The 16,118-nt window shown below is 45.1% G+C and overlaps 1 protein-coding gene across 1 annotated transcript; it reads right to left on the minus strand.

The window, feature by feature from the left end:
* Positions 1-15,060: 15,060 nt before the first annotated feature.
* Positions 15,061-15,918, minus strand: LOC135228995 (PC-esterase domain-containing protein 1B-like). Its single transcript, XM_064278739.1, has one exon. It carries the CDS (start codon positions 15,916-15,918, stop codon positions 15,061-15,063), a length of 858 nt encoding a protein of 285 aa, XP_064134809.1.
* Positions 15,919-16,118: the final 200 nt, after the last annotated feature.

A 16,118-nucleotide genomic window follows, 5' to 3' on the forward strand; every position in this document is an offset into this window, starting at 1 on the left:
ACATTTGGTGAAGTAAAGGGCCAGCAAGGGCAGGAGAGACTACATTTTGTTTTTCCGTTCATCTGTTGATGAACATGTAGGTGGTTTTCATCTTTTGGCAATTATGAAAAGTGCTGTAATGAACATTGTTGTACAGGGTTCCGTTTGCATTCCTGTTTTCACTTCTTCTGGGTGTATACCTAGGACTGGGTTTGCTGGATCTCAGGGTCATGTATGTTTAACTTTTTGAGGCACGGCCAAAACTGTTCTGCACAGCAGCTGTGGCATTTTATACTCCCGCCAGCAATGGAGGAAGGCCTGTTTGTTTTAGCATCTGCTAGAGCCATCTACACAGGGAAAGCAAGATTCAAAACTTTGAAAATGTCTGGCCAACAAGGAAATTGATATGTGCAAGTGAGGAGTATATATTTGTGTGTGTCAGTGCATATAGAGAGGGAGAGAGAGAGACAGAGGTTGGGGTTTACTCATGGTGGAAAAATTAAACATGATCTGCCAGGTCATTTTAATTCTAAGTGAGCAAATTGAATTTCCTGTAGAAAAATTCTACAGCCAAAATGAAGAAAAGCATATCACCTGCTGCAGACGTGTTTTGCGAGATTTTCCGTTATGATGGGCTTCACAGTTACAGGCCGTGTTCCTGAGAGGTGAAATAAAAATGTTGCCATTTGAAATGGCATATCTAGGAGACTTTTTGAGAAAAGAGGAAAGTAAATGTCTGTAAAAGGAAAAAAGAGACAGCTCTTGTACAGACTTAAATATAATCGTGGCCCCCACCTCCCCGGCCACCCGAGAGGGCCGCTTGTTCACTGTATTCCTGTGGTTTGTAGACAGAACATTCGCTCACCTTCTCTTCCCACCTTGCTCAGAAGAACAATGATCAGAATAGACCCTACGTTCTCAAGATGCTTTTATCAATGCAATTCTTTGTTTCTAAAGAAATTTTTCATCAAATAACAATAGAATTACGTTAATTTTTTAGGAATAAGTTTGGATTAAAGTTTCCTTCTGGCACAACCTAAAGGTTTGTGGTTCAAGCCCACCCAGCAGTGCTGTGGAATAAAGTCCGGGCACTCTGCTTCCAAGAAGATTACAGCTAAGAAAACACTGTGGGGCAACTCTACTGTGCAACACATGGGGTTGTCAAGAGGCAGAATCAACTGGCAACTGTTTTTGTTTTTGTTGTTTTAGGTGACATAGGTGGAATTCCTGGGTGATACAACAGGGTATACATTTGTATGTATGTATATTATATGTACATGTATATATATACACGAATATGTATAAGGAGCCCTGGTGGCACAGTGGATAAAGCACTCAACTGCTAACTGAAAGGTCAGCAGTTTGAAAGCACCAGCAGCTCCTTGGGAGAAAGGCATGGCAGTCTGCTTCAGTAAAGATTTACATCCTTGGAAACCCTCTGAAGTCACTATGAGTTAGAATCGATTCAACAGCAGTGGGTTTTTTTCTTTTTTGTATATGTATGTATACATAAAAATCAATTTATGTATATGTATGTGTGTCATTGTCGTTAGGTGCCATTGACTCAGTATGAACTCACAGCGGCCCTATAGGGCATAGCAGAAGTGCCCCATAGGGCTTCCAAGGAGTAGCTGGTGGATGTGAACCGCCCACCTTTTGGTTAGCAGCTGAATGCTTAACCAGGGCCCCACCCAGGGCTCCATGTATATGGATATGAACATGCTTGGCTCCTAACCAAAAGGTCTGCACTTCGAATCCACTGGCCACTCCTTGGAAGCCCTATGGGGCAGTTCTGCTCTGTCTTATGACTGAGAATTGACTTAACGGCAATGGGTTTGGCTTTTTTTGTTTGTTTATATGTACACACACACACAGAGAAGTTTACATGTATACACATAGATTTATTTCTACACAATATTTCCGTATATAAATAAATATATATCTGTGTGTGTGTGTATATATATATATATATATATATATACACACCTCCAAAAAAAAACAACACGCTGCTGTTAAGTCGATTCCAATTTATAATGTCCCTACAGGACAGAGTTGAACTTCCCTATAGGGTTTCCAAGGCTGTAATCTTTCTTCAGCTGAGCAGCAGGTGGTTTCGTACTGACTTTTCAGTTAGCAGTCGAGTGCTTTAACCACTGCATCACCAGAGCTCCTCATATACATTCATCCATCCATACATTAATACGTATACTCAGATTTAGAACTGGAGTTTCAAACACCAGGTCAACACCCCGGAAACAGACTTATTTTATAGACAGCGAGCCTGAAAGCCAGTTATTCAGGGTTAAGTGATGATTAGGTCAGTTAGAACAGGTTTCTCCCCACATATTTCCTGGAAAGCCTTGCTTTAGGAAGGTATTTCAAATACCCTGAAAGCCTTTGATTCAAATCTGTGGATACTGAGGTTAAAAGAAGTTTGTACCTGCCTCCCGTGTATTCCAACTTCCAATTCTCACATTTATTAAAGCAGCCATATTGCTTTTCGTGGAGTGATCTTAAAAGAACCAAAAACCCCAAACCAGTGGCTGCCGTGTCAATGCCAACCCATGAGGACCCCACGTGTGCAGAGCACAGCTCCCTAGGGTTTCCAATGTCTGTGACATTTTGGAAGTAGATTGCCAAGCCTTGTCACCTCTGGGTGGGCTTGAACCACCAATCTTTTGGTTAGTAATTGAACACTTTAACTGTTTGCTCCACTCAGAGGCTCTATGACATTATAAGAAACAGCTACAAATTTAAATTAAAAAAAAATCACATACTGCATTTACTATTTCATATACAGAGTTTGGGAGCCCTGGCAGAGCAATGGTTAAGTGCTCGGCTGCTAATCAAATGGTTGTTGGTTTGAACCCAGCCAGCAGCACTGTGGAAGAAAGACCTGGTGACGTGCTCCCATGAAGATTACAGCCGAGAAAACCCTATGGGCAGTTTTACTCTATCCCATGGGGTTGCTTTGAGTTGAAAATGGCCTCAGCACCTAACAACAACATTGAGTTTCTGAAGGTGGTTTCGTTTTAGGGGCAAGTGGGGGTTGGAGGGAGTTGCTTGGCAACTTTCCCTGGCGGCAATGCCCCTGGCTCTTCTGGGGTCTCCAAGACAATAAAGTGCAGTGTTTGGCTCTGTTTGGGACAGTTGTCAGCACAGAATTACCCCAGGTCCATTTGTGCCATGTCAAAAACACCTTTTATAAGCCTTGGAGGTGTGTGCTTGGCAGGTGTGTGCTTGGCAGTTGCGTACAAAAGAAGAGAAAAACTCAGGGACAAGGAACATCACCAATTCCTACTCTCCATGTCCCACCTGTATTGTCTCAAATCTTTCTTTCAACGTGATTTTTTTTTTTTTTGGCACCCACTTCGTTGAGTGATAATTCACATGCCATACAATTTACCCATTTGAAGTGTGTTTTCAGTGCTTTTTAGTATAGTCAGAGTAGTTCAACCATCACCACGATCAATTTCAGCACACTTTCATCACCCCCAAAAGAAAGCCCATACCCTTTTACCAGGTAATTATCACCCCACGTCTCCCAGCTTCCAACAGTAAGCAAACACTAATCTATTTTCTGGGAGTCCTGCTTAAGCCCTTAGCTACTAAACAAAAAGTTGGGGATTCCAACCGCACAACAGCTCTGAGAAATAAAGACCTGCTGATCTGCTCCCATAAAGATTACAGCTGGGGAAACCCCCTGGGGCACTTCTGCTGTGTAACACATGGTGTCAGAATTGACTCCACAGCACCCAGCAATAACAAACTACTTTCGGTCTCCATAAATTTGCCTATTCTGGACATTTCATATATGTGGAAAAAGACCATATGTGGTATTCTGTGACTGCCTTCCTTCAGTTAATGTTATGTTTTCAAGGTTCTTCTACATTGTGTATGGTTCAGTACTATGATCTTTTTATGGCCAGGTAATACTCTGTTGTATGGCTAGACCATATTTTGTTTATCCATTTATCCACTGATGGACGTCCGTGTGGTTTCCCCTTCAACGATGTATTCTATTCAGTAGAAATTACTCTTTGTTGACTTTGAAGCCCTGGTGGCACAATGGCTAAGCGCTCAGCTGCTAACCAAAAGGTCTGTGGTTCAAACCATCAGTGGCTCCATGAGAGAAAGATGTGACAGCCTGCTTCCTTAAAGATTTGCAGCCTTGGAAACCCCATGGGATCACTATGAGTCAGAATTGACTCCATGGCTGTGGGTTTGTTTGTTTGCTCATTTGTTTGATTTGGGCTGACTTGAATCAAGGAGTTCCTGAATGGTTCAAAAGTTTGGGGCTGCTATCCATAAGGTTGGAGGTTCGAGTCCACCCAGGGGCACCTCGCAAAAAAGGCCTGGTGATTTACTTCCAAAATATCAGCCACTGAAAACCGTACAGAACCCCGTGCTACTCAGACACACACAGGGGGTGCCATGAGTTGGAACAGGCCCAACAGTAACTGGTTTGGATTTTTGTCTGGTTTTAGTGCCATGGCTTTCAGCAGTCCCCAGGCCAAGCAACCCAGAGGGGCTTGGTGGGTGGAAGGCTTTCATGCAACAGAGTGAATTAAGGTCAGGTTCCCATCCATCGTGCCATCACAGTGGTTAGCGTCCTCTCACTAAAGGAAGTCGCCACCAGAGCTGTGGGAGCCAGCGAGTTATCTGGACATGGGGACCGGTTAACACCAAACCAGATCCTGGGGGACAGAACTTGGCGAATGTCACACCCAGGAACCAGCATCTGGGTGAAGCAAGATGTTACAGAAGGGGAAATTTAACAAAATATGCTCTTACAGCTTCACAGATATTGACAAGAGTGAAGGTGGGGGGGTGGTTTTGAAAATTACGATGTGATTGACAATGTAGAGAGATTACGGTTGGTGGGTCAGTGGCTCTGCGCTTGGTTGCTAAGCAAACATTTGACGGTCTGAACCCACCAGCTGCTCCATGGAAGAAAAATGTGGCAGTCTGCTTCCGTAAAGATGACAGCCTTGGAAACCCTATAGAGCAGTTGTACTCTGTCCTGTAGAGTCACTGTGAGTCAGAGTTTACTCCCTGGTGATGGGTCTGGTTTGGTCTTTCATATCTCAAGGAAATAAAAGTTAATCCATTAAGTTCCTGAGCCTCACGGATAGAGGTATTAATGGTGGTTATAGCAAAATAACTCTCGGAAAAGCAACTCATTAATGAAGAAGACGGTTGTATTAGTGCAAGTAGATAAGTGTTTGGCTGTTCACCAAAAGGTTGATAGTTTGGACCCACCCACTGCCATCAAGGGGGAAAAGATCTGGTGATCTTCTCCTGTAAAGATTACAGCCTATGAAACCATATGGGGCAATTTTCCTCTATCATATTTATAGTTCCTGTAAGTCAGGACCAACTTGATGCCACCTAACAACAGCAAAAGTGATTTTTTTTTTCTTTCAAAGTTCTTGATTTTTGAGCCTGCCAGTTCTCACCAATAGTTTCCATGGACCAATTTCTATTTTAAATCCCATCACCTGCCTGCATCTTTCTGCTAGAAATTACACTTTTCATTTTACACCTGATGAATCAGAATTTGTCCTCATTTATTTTACCTCATTCCTTTTCTTGAACATACCCCACTTTTTTTTTGCAGCTTTTGGAATATCATTTGACGCTTTTATCGCTGCGTGCCTAACTGCATATGAACGTACAAATATAATCCTACATAAATGCCTGTTACCTGTTTCACTGGTTAATACAGCACTTTTAAATTGATGGATCTAACCTACGAATCCAAGTATTATTCCACAATGTTAATGTCATCATTCAAACTACTTCTTAAGCTCCTTTGGTAGAAATTCTTTTGAAAAGATAATATACAACCTACAAAAAATAATCAGTCTTATAGCCTTAAAATGTCTAGATTTTAACAAAGACAGTATTTCCCACTTTGCTAATGTATGTCATGCCAATCAACTGTATGGAGTCCCTAGGTGGTACAAACGATTAACGAGCTGGGCTGCAACCCAGGAGGTTGGAGTCTACCCAGATGTGCCCAGGAAGAAAGGCCTGGCAACCTACTTCTGAAAAATCAGCCATTGAACACCCTAGGGAGCACAGCTGTGCTCTGACACACGTGGGGTGCCATGATTGTGGCTGTCTGAGTAGGACTAGAACTCACGGGCTCTGTCTGATACTCCAACTCACTTTCTATTCTGTCTTACTCTGTGATGCTACCATTTGGATTGCCCACCTAATTCATGGGAGTTAGCTCTGCATAAATTTAGTTATTTCCTGGGCTAAGAGCCACTGTCAGAGATTTAAAAACTGTATCACATCATTGAGACAGGAAAAAAAAAAATGAGTTGTTGTCTCTCAAAGCAATTTCAGTGCTATTAAGATACAGAGACCAAATAGGAGAAGCAAAACACAGGGGAGAGTTGATGGCTGGATGGGGAAATGTTGCTACTTACTAACTTTTACTCATATATTCCTCCTTCAGCGTCAGGCCTTTTTCACTTCTCTCTCAAATGCCCGTTAAAAAAAAAGATTCAAACCTAGAGAAAAATAGAATAATACCATGAACACATGTATATCCTTCATGGGGATTCACTAATTATTAATATTTTACCTTTTTTTTTGTCTCCTTTATTCGTTTGTTGTACCATAGTGCCTTGTATGCTGCTGGGAAGCTAGAAGCAATCCCATGGGCCTTTCAAATACCAGCAGGGTCACCCATGGTGGACAGGTTTCAGGGCAGCTGCTGGACTAAGACTAGGGAGAAAGACCTGGCGATTTACTTCTGAAAGGCAGCCAGTGAAAACCCTGTGGATCACAACAGCACACGGTCCTATACAGTACTGGATGATGAGCCCCTCGGACTGGAAGCCGACCAGAACACACGGTGGTCACAGCGATGGACTCAAGCCGACCAACAATCATGAAGATGGTGCAGGGCCGGGCAGTGTGCATAGGGTTGTCGTGAGTCAGAGCTGACTAGACAGCAACTAAGAGCAAAGACGTTAGCCTGTGTTCTCTCTCTCTCCCCATGCACAAATACACACACATACATTGTTGTTGTGAGTGCTGTCCAGATCCTCTGACTCATAGCAATCCCCTGTGACTTAGGAGAACTGCCGCATAGGGTGTCCTAGGCTGTAGTCTTTACAGCAGCAGATTGCCAGGTCTTTCTCCCGCAGAGCCTCTTGTGTGGGTTCTGACTGCTAACCTTTCACTTAGCAGCCAAGGCCTTAACTATTGCGCTACCAGAGCGCATATATCATATATACTTAGATATTTCGTTGTTGTTCCTGTTAGGTGCTGTAGAGTTGATTCCAACTCAAAGGGACACTCTGTAGAACAATGAAACACCTTCTGGTCCTGTGCCATCCTCACAATTGTCATTATGCTTGAGCCCGTTGTTGCAGCCACTGTGTCAATCCATCTCATTGAGGGGCTCCCTCTTTTTCGCTGTCCCTCTTCTTTACCAAGCATGATGTCCTTCTCCAGCGTCTGGTGCTTCCTGATAACATGTCCAAAGTAGTTGGGAAGAAGTCGCACCATGCTCTCTTCTAAGAAGCGTAGTGGCTATGCTTATTCCAAGACATGTATATATATATATATGTGTGTGTGTTTGTGTATATGTATGTCTATGTCTATGTCTATATGTCTATGTCTACATGTCTATGTGTATGTCTATATGTCTATGTCTATGTCTTTATCCATTTTATCTATATCTATATCATCTATATCTATCTATCTAATCTATATATCTACATACATACACATATATATAGCGGTGTAGGAAATCCTGGTAGTGTAGAGGTTAACAGCTACGGCTGCTAACCAAAAGGTTGGCAGTTCAAATCCACCAAGCACTCCTTGGGAATCCTACCAGGCAGTTCTGCTCTATCCTATAGGGTCGCTAGGAGTCAGAAGAGACTCAATGGCAATGGGTTTTATACATACTTTTGAATCATTTAAAAGAAATGCACCAAGACATGTTACATACTGAATCCTTCAGGGTGCATCTCCTCATAACAAAGACATTCTCCTACATAAACATAGTAAAATTATCACTGTCATGTCTAAGATATTTAAAAATTGACACAATAATGTACTCTGATGTACGATCCCATGTTAAAAATTTAACGTCATGTCAAAATTGCCTTTATAATTGTTTTTTATAGAAATTCAGGCTCCATTAATGCTTGTGCCTGCCTTTTGGTTGTCACGTCTTTTTATTCTCTTTTAATCTGGAGCTGTCCCTCTGCCTTCTGGGTTTGTTTGTTTCACAGATTTGACAAGTGTAAAGAGTTCATGCTGGCTATTGCATAGAGTGCCCATCACCCAGAATTTGTTTAATGGCTTTCTTGTGAGTAGATTCCATTTAAGCTTTTTTGTAAAGGATATTATGTAGGTGATTTTGAGCACATCATTTCAGAAGTCAGATAATGTTAATTTCTGCCTTTGCTAATTCATTCTTTTTATAACCCACCCAAAGCAAACCCACTGCTGCAGAATGGATTCTGACTCAACAGTATGTATATAGTCAAAGAGCTCTGGTGGCACAAAGGTTAAGCACTCCACTGCTGACTGACAAGGTGGTGGTTTGAACCCATCCTGTGGCTCTGCTGGAGAAAGATCTGGGGATCTGCTCCTGTAAAGATCACAGCCTAGAAAACCCTACAGGGCAGTTCTTCTCTGTCACATGGGATCACCCTGAGTCAACATGGACTAGACCGCGCCTAACAATAACAACACATATATATTCACCATACGAAAAGGGATACTGGAAAAAGTGGGCTCCAGTAAAAACACTTGTTCTTTTTTTCCTTTTTTTATTGTACTTTTTTTTTAGATGAGTGTTTATAGAACAAACTAGCTTCTCATTAAACAATTAGTACACATATTGTTTTGCGACATTGGTTACCGACCCCATGACATGTCAACACTCTCCCATTTTCCACCTTGGGTTCCCTATTGCCAGCTTTCCTCTCCCCTCTTACCTTCTAGTCCTTGCCCCAGGGCTGGTGTGCCCCTTTAGTCTTGTCTTGTTTTATGGGCCTGTCCGTCCTTTGGCTGAAGGGTGAACCTCAGGAGTGATTTCATTACTAAGCTGAATGGGTGTCTGCGGGCCATACTCTATGGGTTTCTCCAGTCTCTGTCAGGCCAGTAAATCTGGTCTTTTATTTCTGCTAGAATTTTGTTTTAGAGCTGATGGGGCAGTGGTTAAGCATTTGGCTGCCAACCAGAAAGTTGGTAGTTTGAATCCACCAGCTGCTCCTTGTAACCACTATGGGGCAGTTCTACTTTAACCTATAACATTACTCTGAGTTGGGATCAACTCAAGAGAATGGGCTTTCTTTTTTTTTTTTTTTTTTTGGTATAGTGTACCCTTTTACTTTTTCTGTGTTATTTGATTTTTCCAGTGGAATTCTGGTAGTGGGATTTTTCATTGTTTGTTGGGGGTCACATTCATTTTAAAATTAAATAACCAAAGAAGTTCTTAGTACTTTTGTTTTAATGAAGAACACTATTTAAGTCACAAGATCAGAATTAGCTTTTGATATTTAACCCGTGGGTCTTCATCTATATCAACAATAAGAAATAACAGTCGTCATGGTGTGAACTCTAAGCCATGTGTGTCAGAGTAGAACTGTGCTCCATAGGGTTTTCAGTGGCCTTTCTTCCAAGCCACGTGTGGATGGACTCGAAATTCCAACCTTTAGGCTAGCAGCCAAGCGTGTTAACTGTTTGCACCACCCTGGGACTCCCATATATACCCAAAAAAACAAGCCTGTTGCCCTGGAGTCAATTCTGCCTCATATACCAGGTTATTAATGGCTGTACCTGTCCAGCTTTGAATCTTTCCTGGGACCAAAACCCGTCTTTGGCTGTGAGGGAAATGCATTCTTTTTGTGTCTATAAGCCTTTTGCTTCCCACAATTAGTTTGTCTCCACTTTGGACTTGTTTTCAACGCATTTTAATAGCAATTTTTCATCATTTTAGTCTTCATGTTTGTGTTCCTAAGAATTTTTCATCAAGTAAGATAAAAATTCCTCCATTATCTGAAATGAAACTTTTTCAATTGCTGATTCAAAGATTTCTAACTTTCAGAACAGAACTTTTTATTCCTATACCATTAGTAGTGAATGCTTTCACACAAAAATAAAATTTTCTATTAACTGAAATTTACCCTCTAAAACCAAAACCTGCTGCCATTGAGTGGATTCTGACTCACAGCGACCCTATAGGACAGAGTAAAACTACCCCATAGGGTTTCCAAGGAGCAGCTGTTGGATTCGAACTGCTGACCCTTTGGCTAGTAGGCGTAGCTCTTAAGCACTACACCACCAGGGTTTCCTTTAGAGAGTTTTTTTTATTTTTGGCCATGGAGTCAACTCCAAGAAGAACTGTGCTGCATAGAGTTTTTAAATGGCTGGGTATTGGAAGTATTTTGACAGGCCTTTCTTCCAAGGTACCTCTCTCTGGGCAAACTCGAACCTCAAACTTTTGATTAGCAGCCAAGCGAGTTACCCATGTATACCACCCTGGGACTCCTTAAAGTTCTTAAGGAAATATTTAGCTATGTTTTTGATAGTTCCTCCCAATATTATCTTTATCTAAAACCCAATTTGCTATACTCTTAACGTTCGAATCCCTGTATGCCTCTAACCTAACCTATGATTGCACTCAACACAGATCTTGCATCCAGTCACTCTGACTGGTTTCCAGAACCTTTCATGTGCTTTGTGTTTTCCCGCCCCATTATTTAATGCCCACTTTCCTAATACCCCACTCTTCATCTGTTACAAGGAATCATCTCAGTATTGATGTCTCCCTATCTTTCACTGAGTGCCAGTTCAAATAGCGACACCTCCACAGCCCACCTGTTATGGACTGAATCGTGTCCCCCCAAAATGTGTGTCAACTTGGCTGGGCCATGATTCTGAGTATTGTGTCATTGTCCACCATTTTGCGGTCTAAAGTGATTTTCCTATCTGTTGTAAATCCTACCTCTGTGATGTTAATGAGGTGGAATAGGCGTCATTTATGTTACTGAGGCAGGACTTAATCTGCAAGATTGGATTGTGTCTCGAGCCAATCTCTTTTGAGATACAAAAGAGAGAAATAAGCAGAGAGATATGGGGCCCTCATATTACCGAGACAGCAAAGCCCAGGAGAAAAGCATGTCCTTTGGACCTGGGGTTCTTGCGTGGAGAAGCTCCTAGTCCAGGGGAAGATTGATGACAAGGACCTTCCTACAGAGACGAGAAGAGAAAGCCTTGCCCTGGAGCTGGCACCGTGAATTTGGACTTCTCGCCTACTAGAGTGTGAGAAAATAAATTTCGCTTTGTTAAAGCATCCACTTGTGGTGTTTCTGTTACAGCAGCTCTGGATGACTAAGACACCACCCAGCTGACAGCCCGTCTCTTGCGCTTGGTATTTGTGCGTGTGTGTATGTGTGTGTGCAGTGTACATGTCCACCATATACGCGTGCACACACACACACGCACACACACATATTTTCCTGTCTACCTTGAAGGCGTGTGGTATAGTGCAAGGCACGTGGATTCTGGAGTTAGGCAAACGTAGCCTGAATCATGACTCTGTTACCATGTGGGAACTACAGCCTTCACCCCTTTTGCTCTCCCCTCTGTAACACTGAGTCTCTATAACCGACCTTAAGGGGGCAGTGGTGGGTCAGCGGTAGACTCCTCACCTTCCATGTGGGAGACCGGGGGTCCATTCCCAGCCAAGGCACCTTATGTGTAGCCACAACCCGTCTGTCAGCGGAAGCTTGCATACGGCTGTGATGCTGAACAGGTTTCAGAGGAGCTTCTAGACTGACTGACTAGTAAGAAAGGCCTGGCAATCTATTCTGAAAATCAGCCACTGAGAACCTTGTAGATCACAACAGTCTGATCGCCACCTGTCTTAGTCATTTAGTGCTGCTATAACAGAAATACCACAAGGGGTGGCTCTAACAAAGAGAAATTTATTTCTTCACAGTGGTATAGGCTTAAAATCCAAATTTATGGTGTCAGCTCCAGGGGAAAGCTTTCTCTCTCTGTGGGCCTTCTCATCAATCTTCCCCCAGACTACAAGCTTCTTGGTGCAGGGACCCTGGGTCCAAAGGATGTCTTCGGCTCTCAGCACTACTTTCTTGGTGGTATGTGGTCCCCCGTCTGTCTGCTTGCTTCTCTCTTTTATATCTCAAGAGTTTGCCTCAAGACACAATCCGATGTCGTAGTTTGAGTCCTGCCTCACTAACACAACTACCACCCATCCTCCTCATTAACATCATAGATGCAGGACTTACAACACATAGGAAAATCACACAATACCGGGAATCATGGCCCAGCCCAACTGATACACACATTTTTGTGGGAACATAATTCAATCCATGACACCAAGCAACCATTGGAATGACACAGGATCAGGTAGTGTTTCATTCCATTGTGTCACCATGAGTCTAGGCTAGCTCCATAGCAGCTAGCAACAATTCTCATGACTCGTATAGAAACTACAGGAGTGAGTAGAGCTGCCTCATAAGGTTTCCTAGGCTGTACTCATTATGGAAGCAGACTGCCATATCTTTCTCTTGCAGAGCAGCAGGTGGCTCCGAACCGCCGACCTTTTGGTTTAGCAGCCAAGCACTTAAACACTGTGCCACCAGAGCTTCTTAACAACATTACCTTCCTTATATGGTTGCTGTTGAATAAATACCACGTGTAAGGGAAGTCTCAGTGCACAAAGCATGGGCCATCCCAGTTCTTCCTCTTTCAGGGAATAAGCTGCACCCTCCCTGTGTTTTGCACAGTGCTATATAGACAGAAGGAGCTCAATTATATGTTGTTGTTGCACTCATTGATTTTAAAATTATGCCTCATCAACTTTCAAATTGCATGAAATGAAATATCAGTCTCATCTCCTTTGTCGATGGTGAGACCCAGGTTTAGAGCAGAACACAATAGACTGTTCATGCCATCTTGTCTTTTCTTTTTTAAATAGTTTATTTTACTTTTGCTGTTGTTGAGAATATACACAGAAGAACTTCCACCAATTCAACAGTTTCTGCACGTAGCATTCAGTGACATCGATGACATTCCTTGAGTGGTGCAGCCATTCTCACCCTCCTTTTCTGAGTTGTTCTTGCCCCACTAACAGAAACTTACTGCCCCCTAAGCTTCCTATCCAACCTTTCTAGTTGCTGTGGTCAATGTGACCCCATATAAAAAAAAAAAATCTGTTGCTGAGTCGATTCTGAGTCATAGCCAGCCTATAGGATGGAGTAGAACTGCCCCACAGGGTTTCCAAGGAACAGCTGGTGGGTTCAAACTGCTGACCTTTTGGCCAGCAGCTGAGTACTTAACCTCCATGCCACCAGGGCTCCATCTAGACAGTTCTTAAAAGAGCATAATGCTCAAGGCAGACAGTCTTTACTAGCTAACTATTGTTTGTTTGCTTCTTTAAATATAAGTTAATTTTTTTGTTGTTAATGAGAATATACACAGAAAAACATAGACCAATTCAACGGTTTCTACAAGCACATATTCAGTGACATTTTTTACATTCTTCAAGTTGTGCAGCCACTCTCACCTTCCTCTTCTGAGTTGTTCCTCCCCCATTAACACAAACTCACTGCCCCCTAAGCTTCCTATCTCATCTTTCAACAGTTGTTGTAGCTTTGATCCTGTGTAGAGAGCTCTTTAAATGAGCACAAGGCTCAAGGCAGACGTTCTTTACTGATTAAGCTATTCTTAGTTTAAAGACTTCAGGGGATATTTTTGTTTAAGATTTAAACATGATCTCAGGCCAACAGTTTCGGGGGTTCTTACACCAACTTTTGACATTCCCTTTAAAAATGCTTTAAATCATTTCAAGCCCAAAATGTGTCATTTCTCCTTTTCCGTAACCAGCCCTGGAATTGCTCATTCATTCTTAGCCTGCTTGAGATCACTCTGAGTCCCATCTCCTCCCTGGCGACCTCCCCTCCCCGTTTGTCCTTAAGGCGCATTGTTCCATTAAGTAAAAGCTCCTAAAGTGAGGAAAGAGAAGCTGGTTCCTCTGCCAACGAAACCCCCTGGCTGCTAGAAAAGCTGTCAGAGCCTCCCAAGTGTGTGCAAATGAATTAATTCACTTTATGGGTATAGAAAACCGTCCGGGAGGCTTGTTTTTTCACCAGCCCTGAGAGACACTTAATGTCAGCGCACCGAATTGAGCATTGGATCTTGCTAACTGGTGAAGCGCAGCTCAACTTCGGGGCTTTTCTGAACAAGTAACTCTTCTACAGAAACTACAGGTAATTGGAAGGAATGGATTTCGCCTGATTGCCTCTTTGGCCCTGAAAGCAGGGGAAGCCCCCGAGAAGGCATTCTGGACTCCCTGCTCCTTGCCCCAAAAGGCACCCAGAACATAATGGGAGTGGCAGGCTACACTGATCCATTATGGACACACTGCCAGGGCGCAGCCCCACAAAGACTCCGCAGAGACAGACATTGTGTTTGTGAAGGCACTTTTTTAATTCTCAGTTTGCTTGCACATCAAGGCAAGGAGGAGACAGCCGTGGGGGTGTACGTCTGGTATCTGCTCCTGTAAGGCCTGTCGCTGCTGAGAGGGGTGGAGAGGTGGCTGGAGGTGTTCCACACCTGCATGCCTAGGCCATCCCCCAGGGAAGGGTCCAAGGGGGAGAGGACGGCCTACATGGAGGGGTGGCTACGGAATCCTTGCCCCTGGTCACGTCCGGGGCTGCGGTCCCTGCCCCTGCGCCTCTCTGGCCCTGCAGGGGGACCTGGGGTGTAAGGCGGAGAAGCCCGGTGAACTACGCGGCGCTGGTGAGAATCAGAGGCCCTATGTATTCGGCCGTGGCAGGGCTGCCGGGCAGTGGTCGGGTTTGCTTCCTCGCCATATCTAGTGTGCTGCACATAGGCATCGCCAGAGCATGGCTGGCGCTGCAGGGATTGGTCCCAGGGCAAAGTGGAGCCATGGCGGCGGGGCTGGCAGCGCCTGCGAACCTGGGGCGGGGATACAGGGGGTCTCTGGAACTGAGCGATTGGGCGTGCGGGCCTAGGTGGGCGCGAAGGCGGGGCCTCCTCACCGGATTCACCTCAGTGGCGCTGGAGCAGCCTGTAGCTCGCGGGCCCTCTGAGAAGGCTCCCAGGTCCTTCCCAGATCCACCTGCCCACCGGCTCATCGCAGGGCAGGTCCACGCCCCAGGCATTGGCCAGGTGGGCCAGCAGCAGCTGCGAAAGCCTTCGGTGAGCGTGTTGGTTCCAGTGCACGCCATCTGGCTGCCGGTGCTGCCAGAAGTGCCAGAAGTGGAAATGCAAGTCCAGCACGTCGAAGCCGAGCCTGCTGGCCTCAGCGGCGCTGTAGAAGTTGGCCTCCACCACATCATCCCGCAGGCACGTGGTCGGGGGCATGCCCTCAGGCGGGAGGAAACCCCCCGAGACCGTCTCAGCCACGGGCATGGCAGTGTTCCACACCACGAGGCAGGACTCGGGCAGCACCTGGCGAAGGCGCCAGAACAGGGTCTCCAGGTTCCTCCTGTAGCTCCACATGGAATCCTTGCCATACCTGGACAGGTCCCAGAGGCAGAAGTTCATGATGACCACGTCTGGGCCGTGCTCGCTCCTCAGCAGCTCCAGCAGGACTTTCTCCACGTACCGGGGGTAAGCGAGCGTGAGGTAGTAGACGCGCACAAGGTGGTGTGTGGAGCAGAACTCGCGGACTTCGCGGTAGTGGGTCCCGTTGTGCATACGGCCCCACCAGCCGCCGTGCAGCAGCCTGTCCTGCTCGAAGCTCATCTCGCCCTTGGCCTTCAGCTGACTGCTTGAGAGCAGGCAGTCCTTCTGCAGCAGGAGCACCAGGTCCTTGTACACGGCCCTCTGCACCGAGTCCCCCATGACGACCACGAACTTGTTGTGCAGCAGCTGCCGGACTTCGGACGCCCTCAGGTGGACCATGGTGGCTGGGCGAAGGTGGCCTAGCTCCTGCCTTCCCTCAGGGCGGGTCCCGAAAGAGCTCTGGACCGAGGGCTGAGCGGCTGCTGCCAGAGACGGAGAGAAGGCTGGCTGGCTGGCTGGCGGTTGTCGGGGCGGCCGGGCGGGCAGACGGGGGGCTGTTTAATGCAGCTGGACTGGCCTGGGCCTGGACCGGGCGGAGA

This window comes from Loxodonta africana, chromosome Y (genome assembly GCF_030014295.1).
Source record: "Loxodonta africana isolate mLoxAfr1 chromosome Y, mLoxAfr1.hap2, whole genome shotgun sequence".
Taxonomy (NCBI): Eukaryota; Metazoa; Chordata; class Mammalia; order Proboscidea; family Elephantidae; genus Loxodonta; species Loxodonta africana.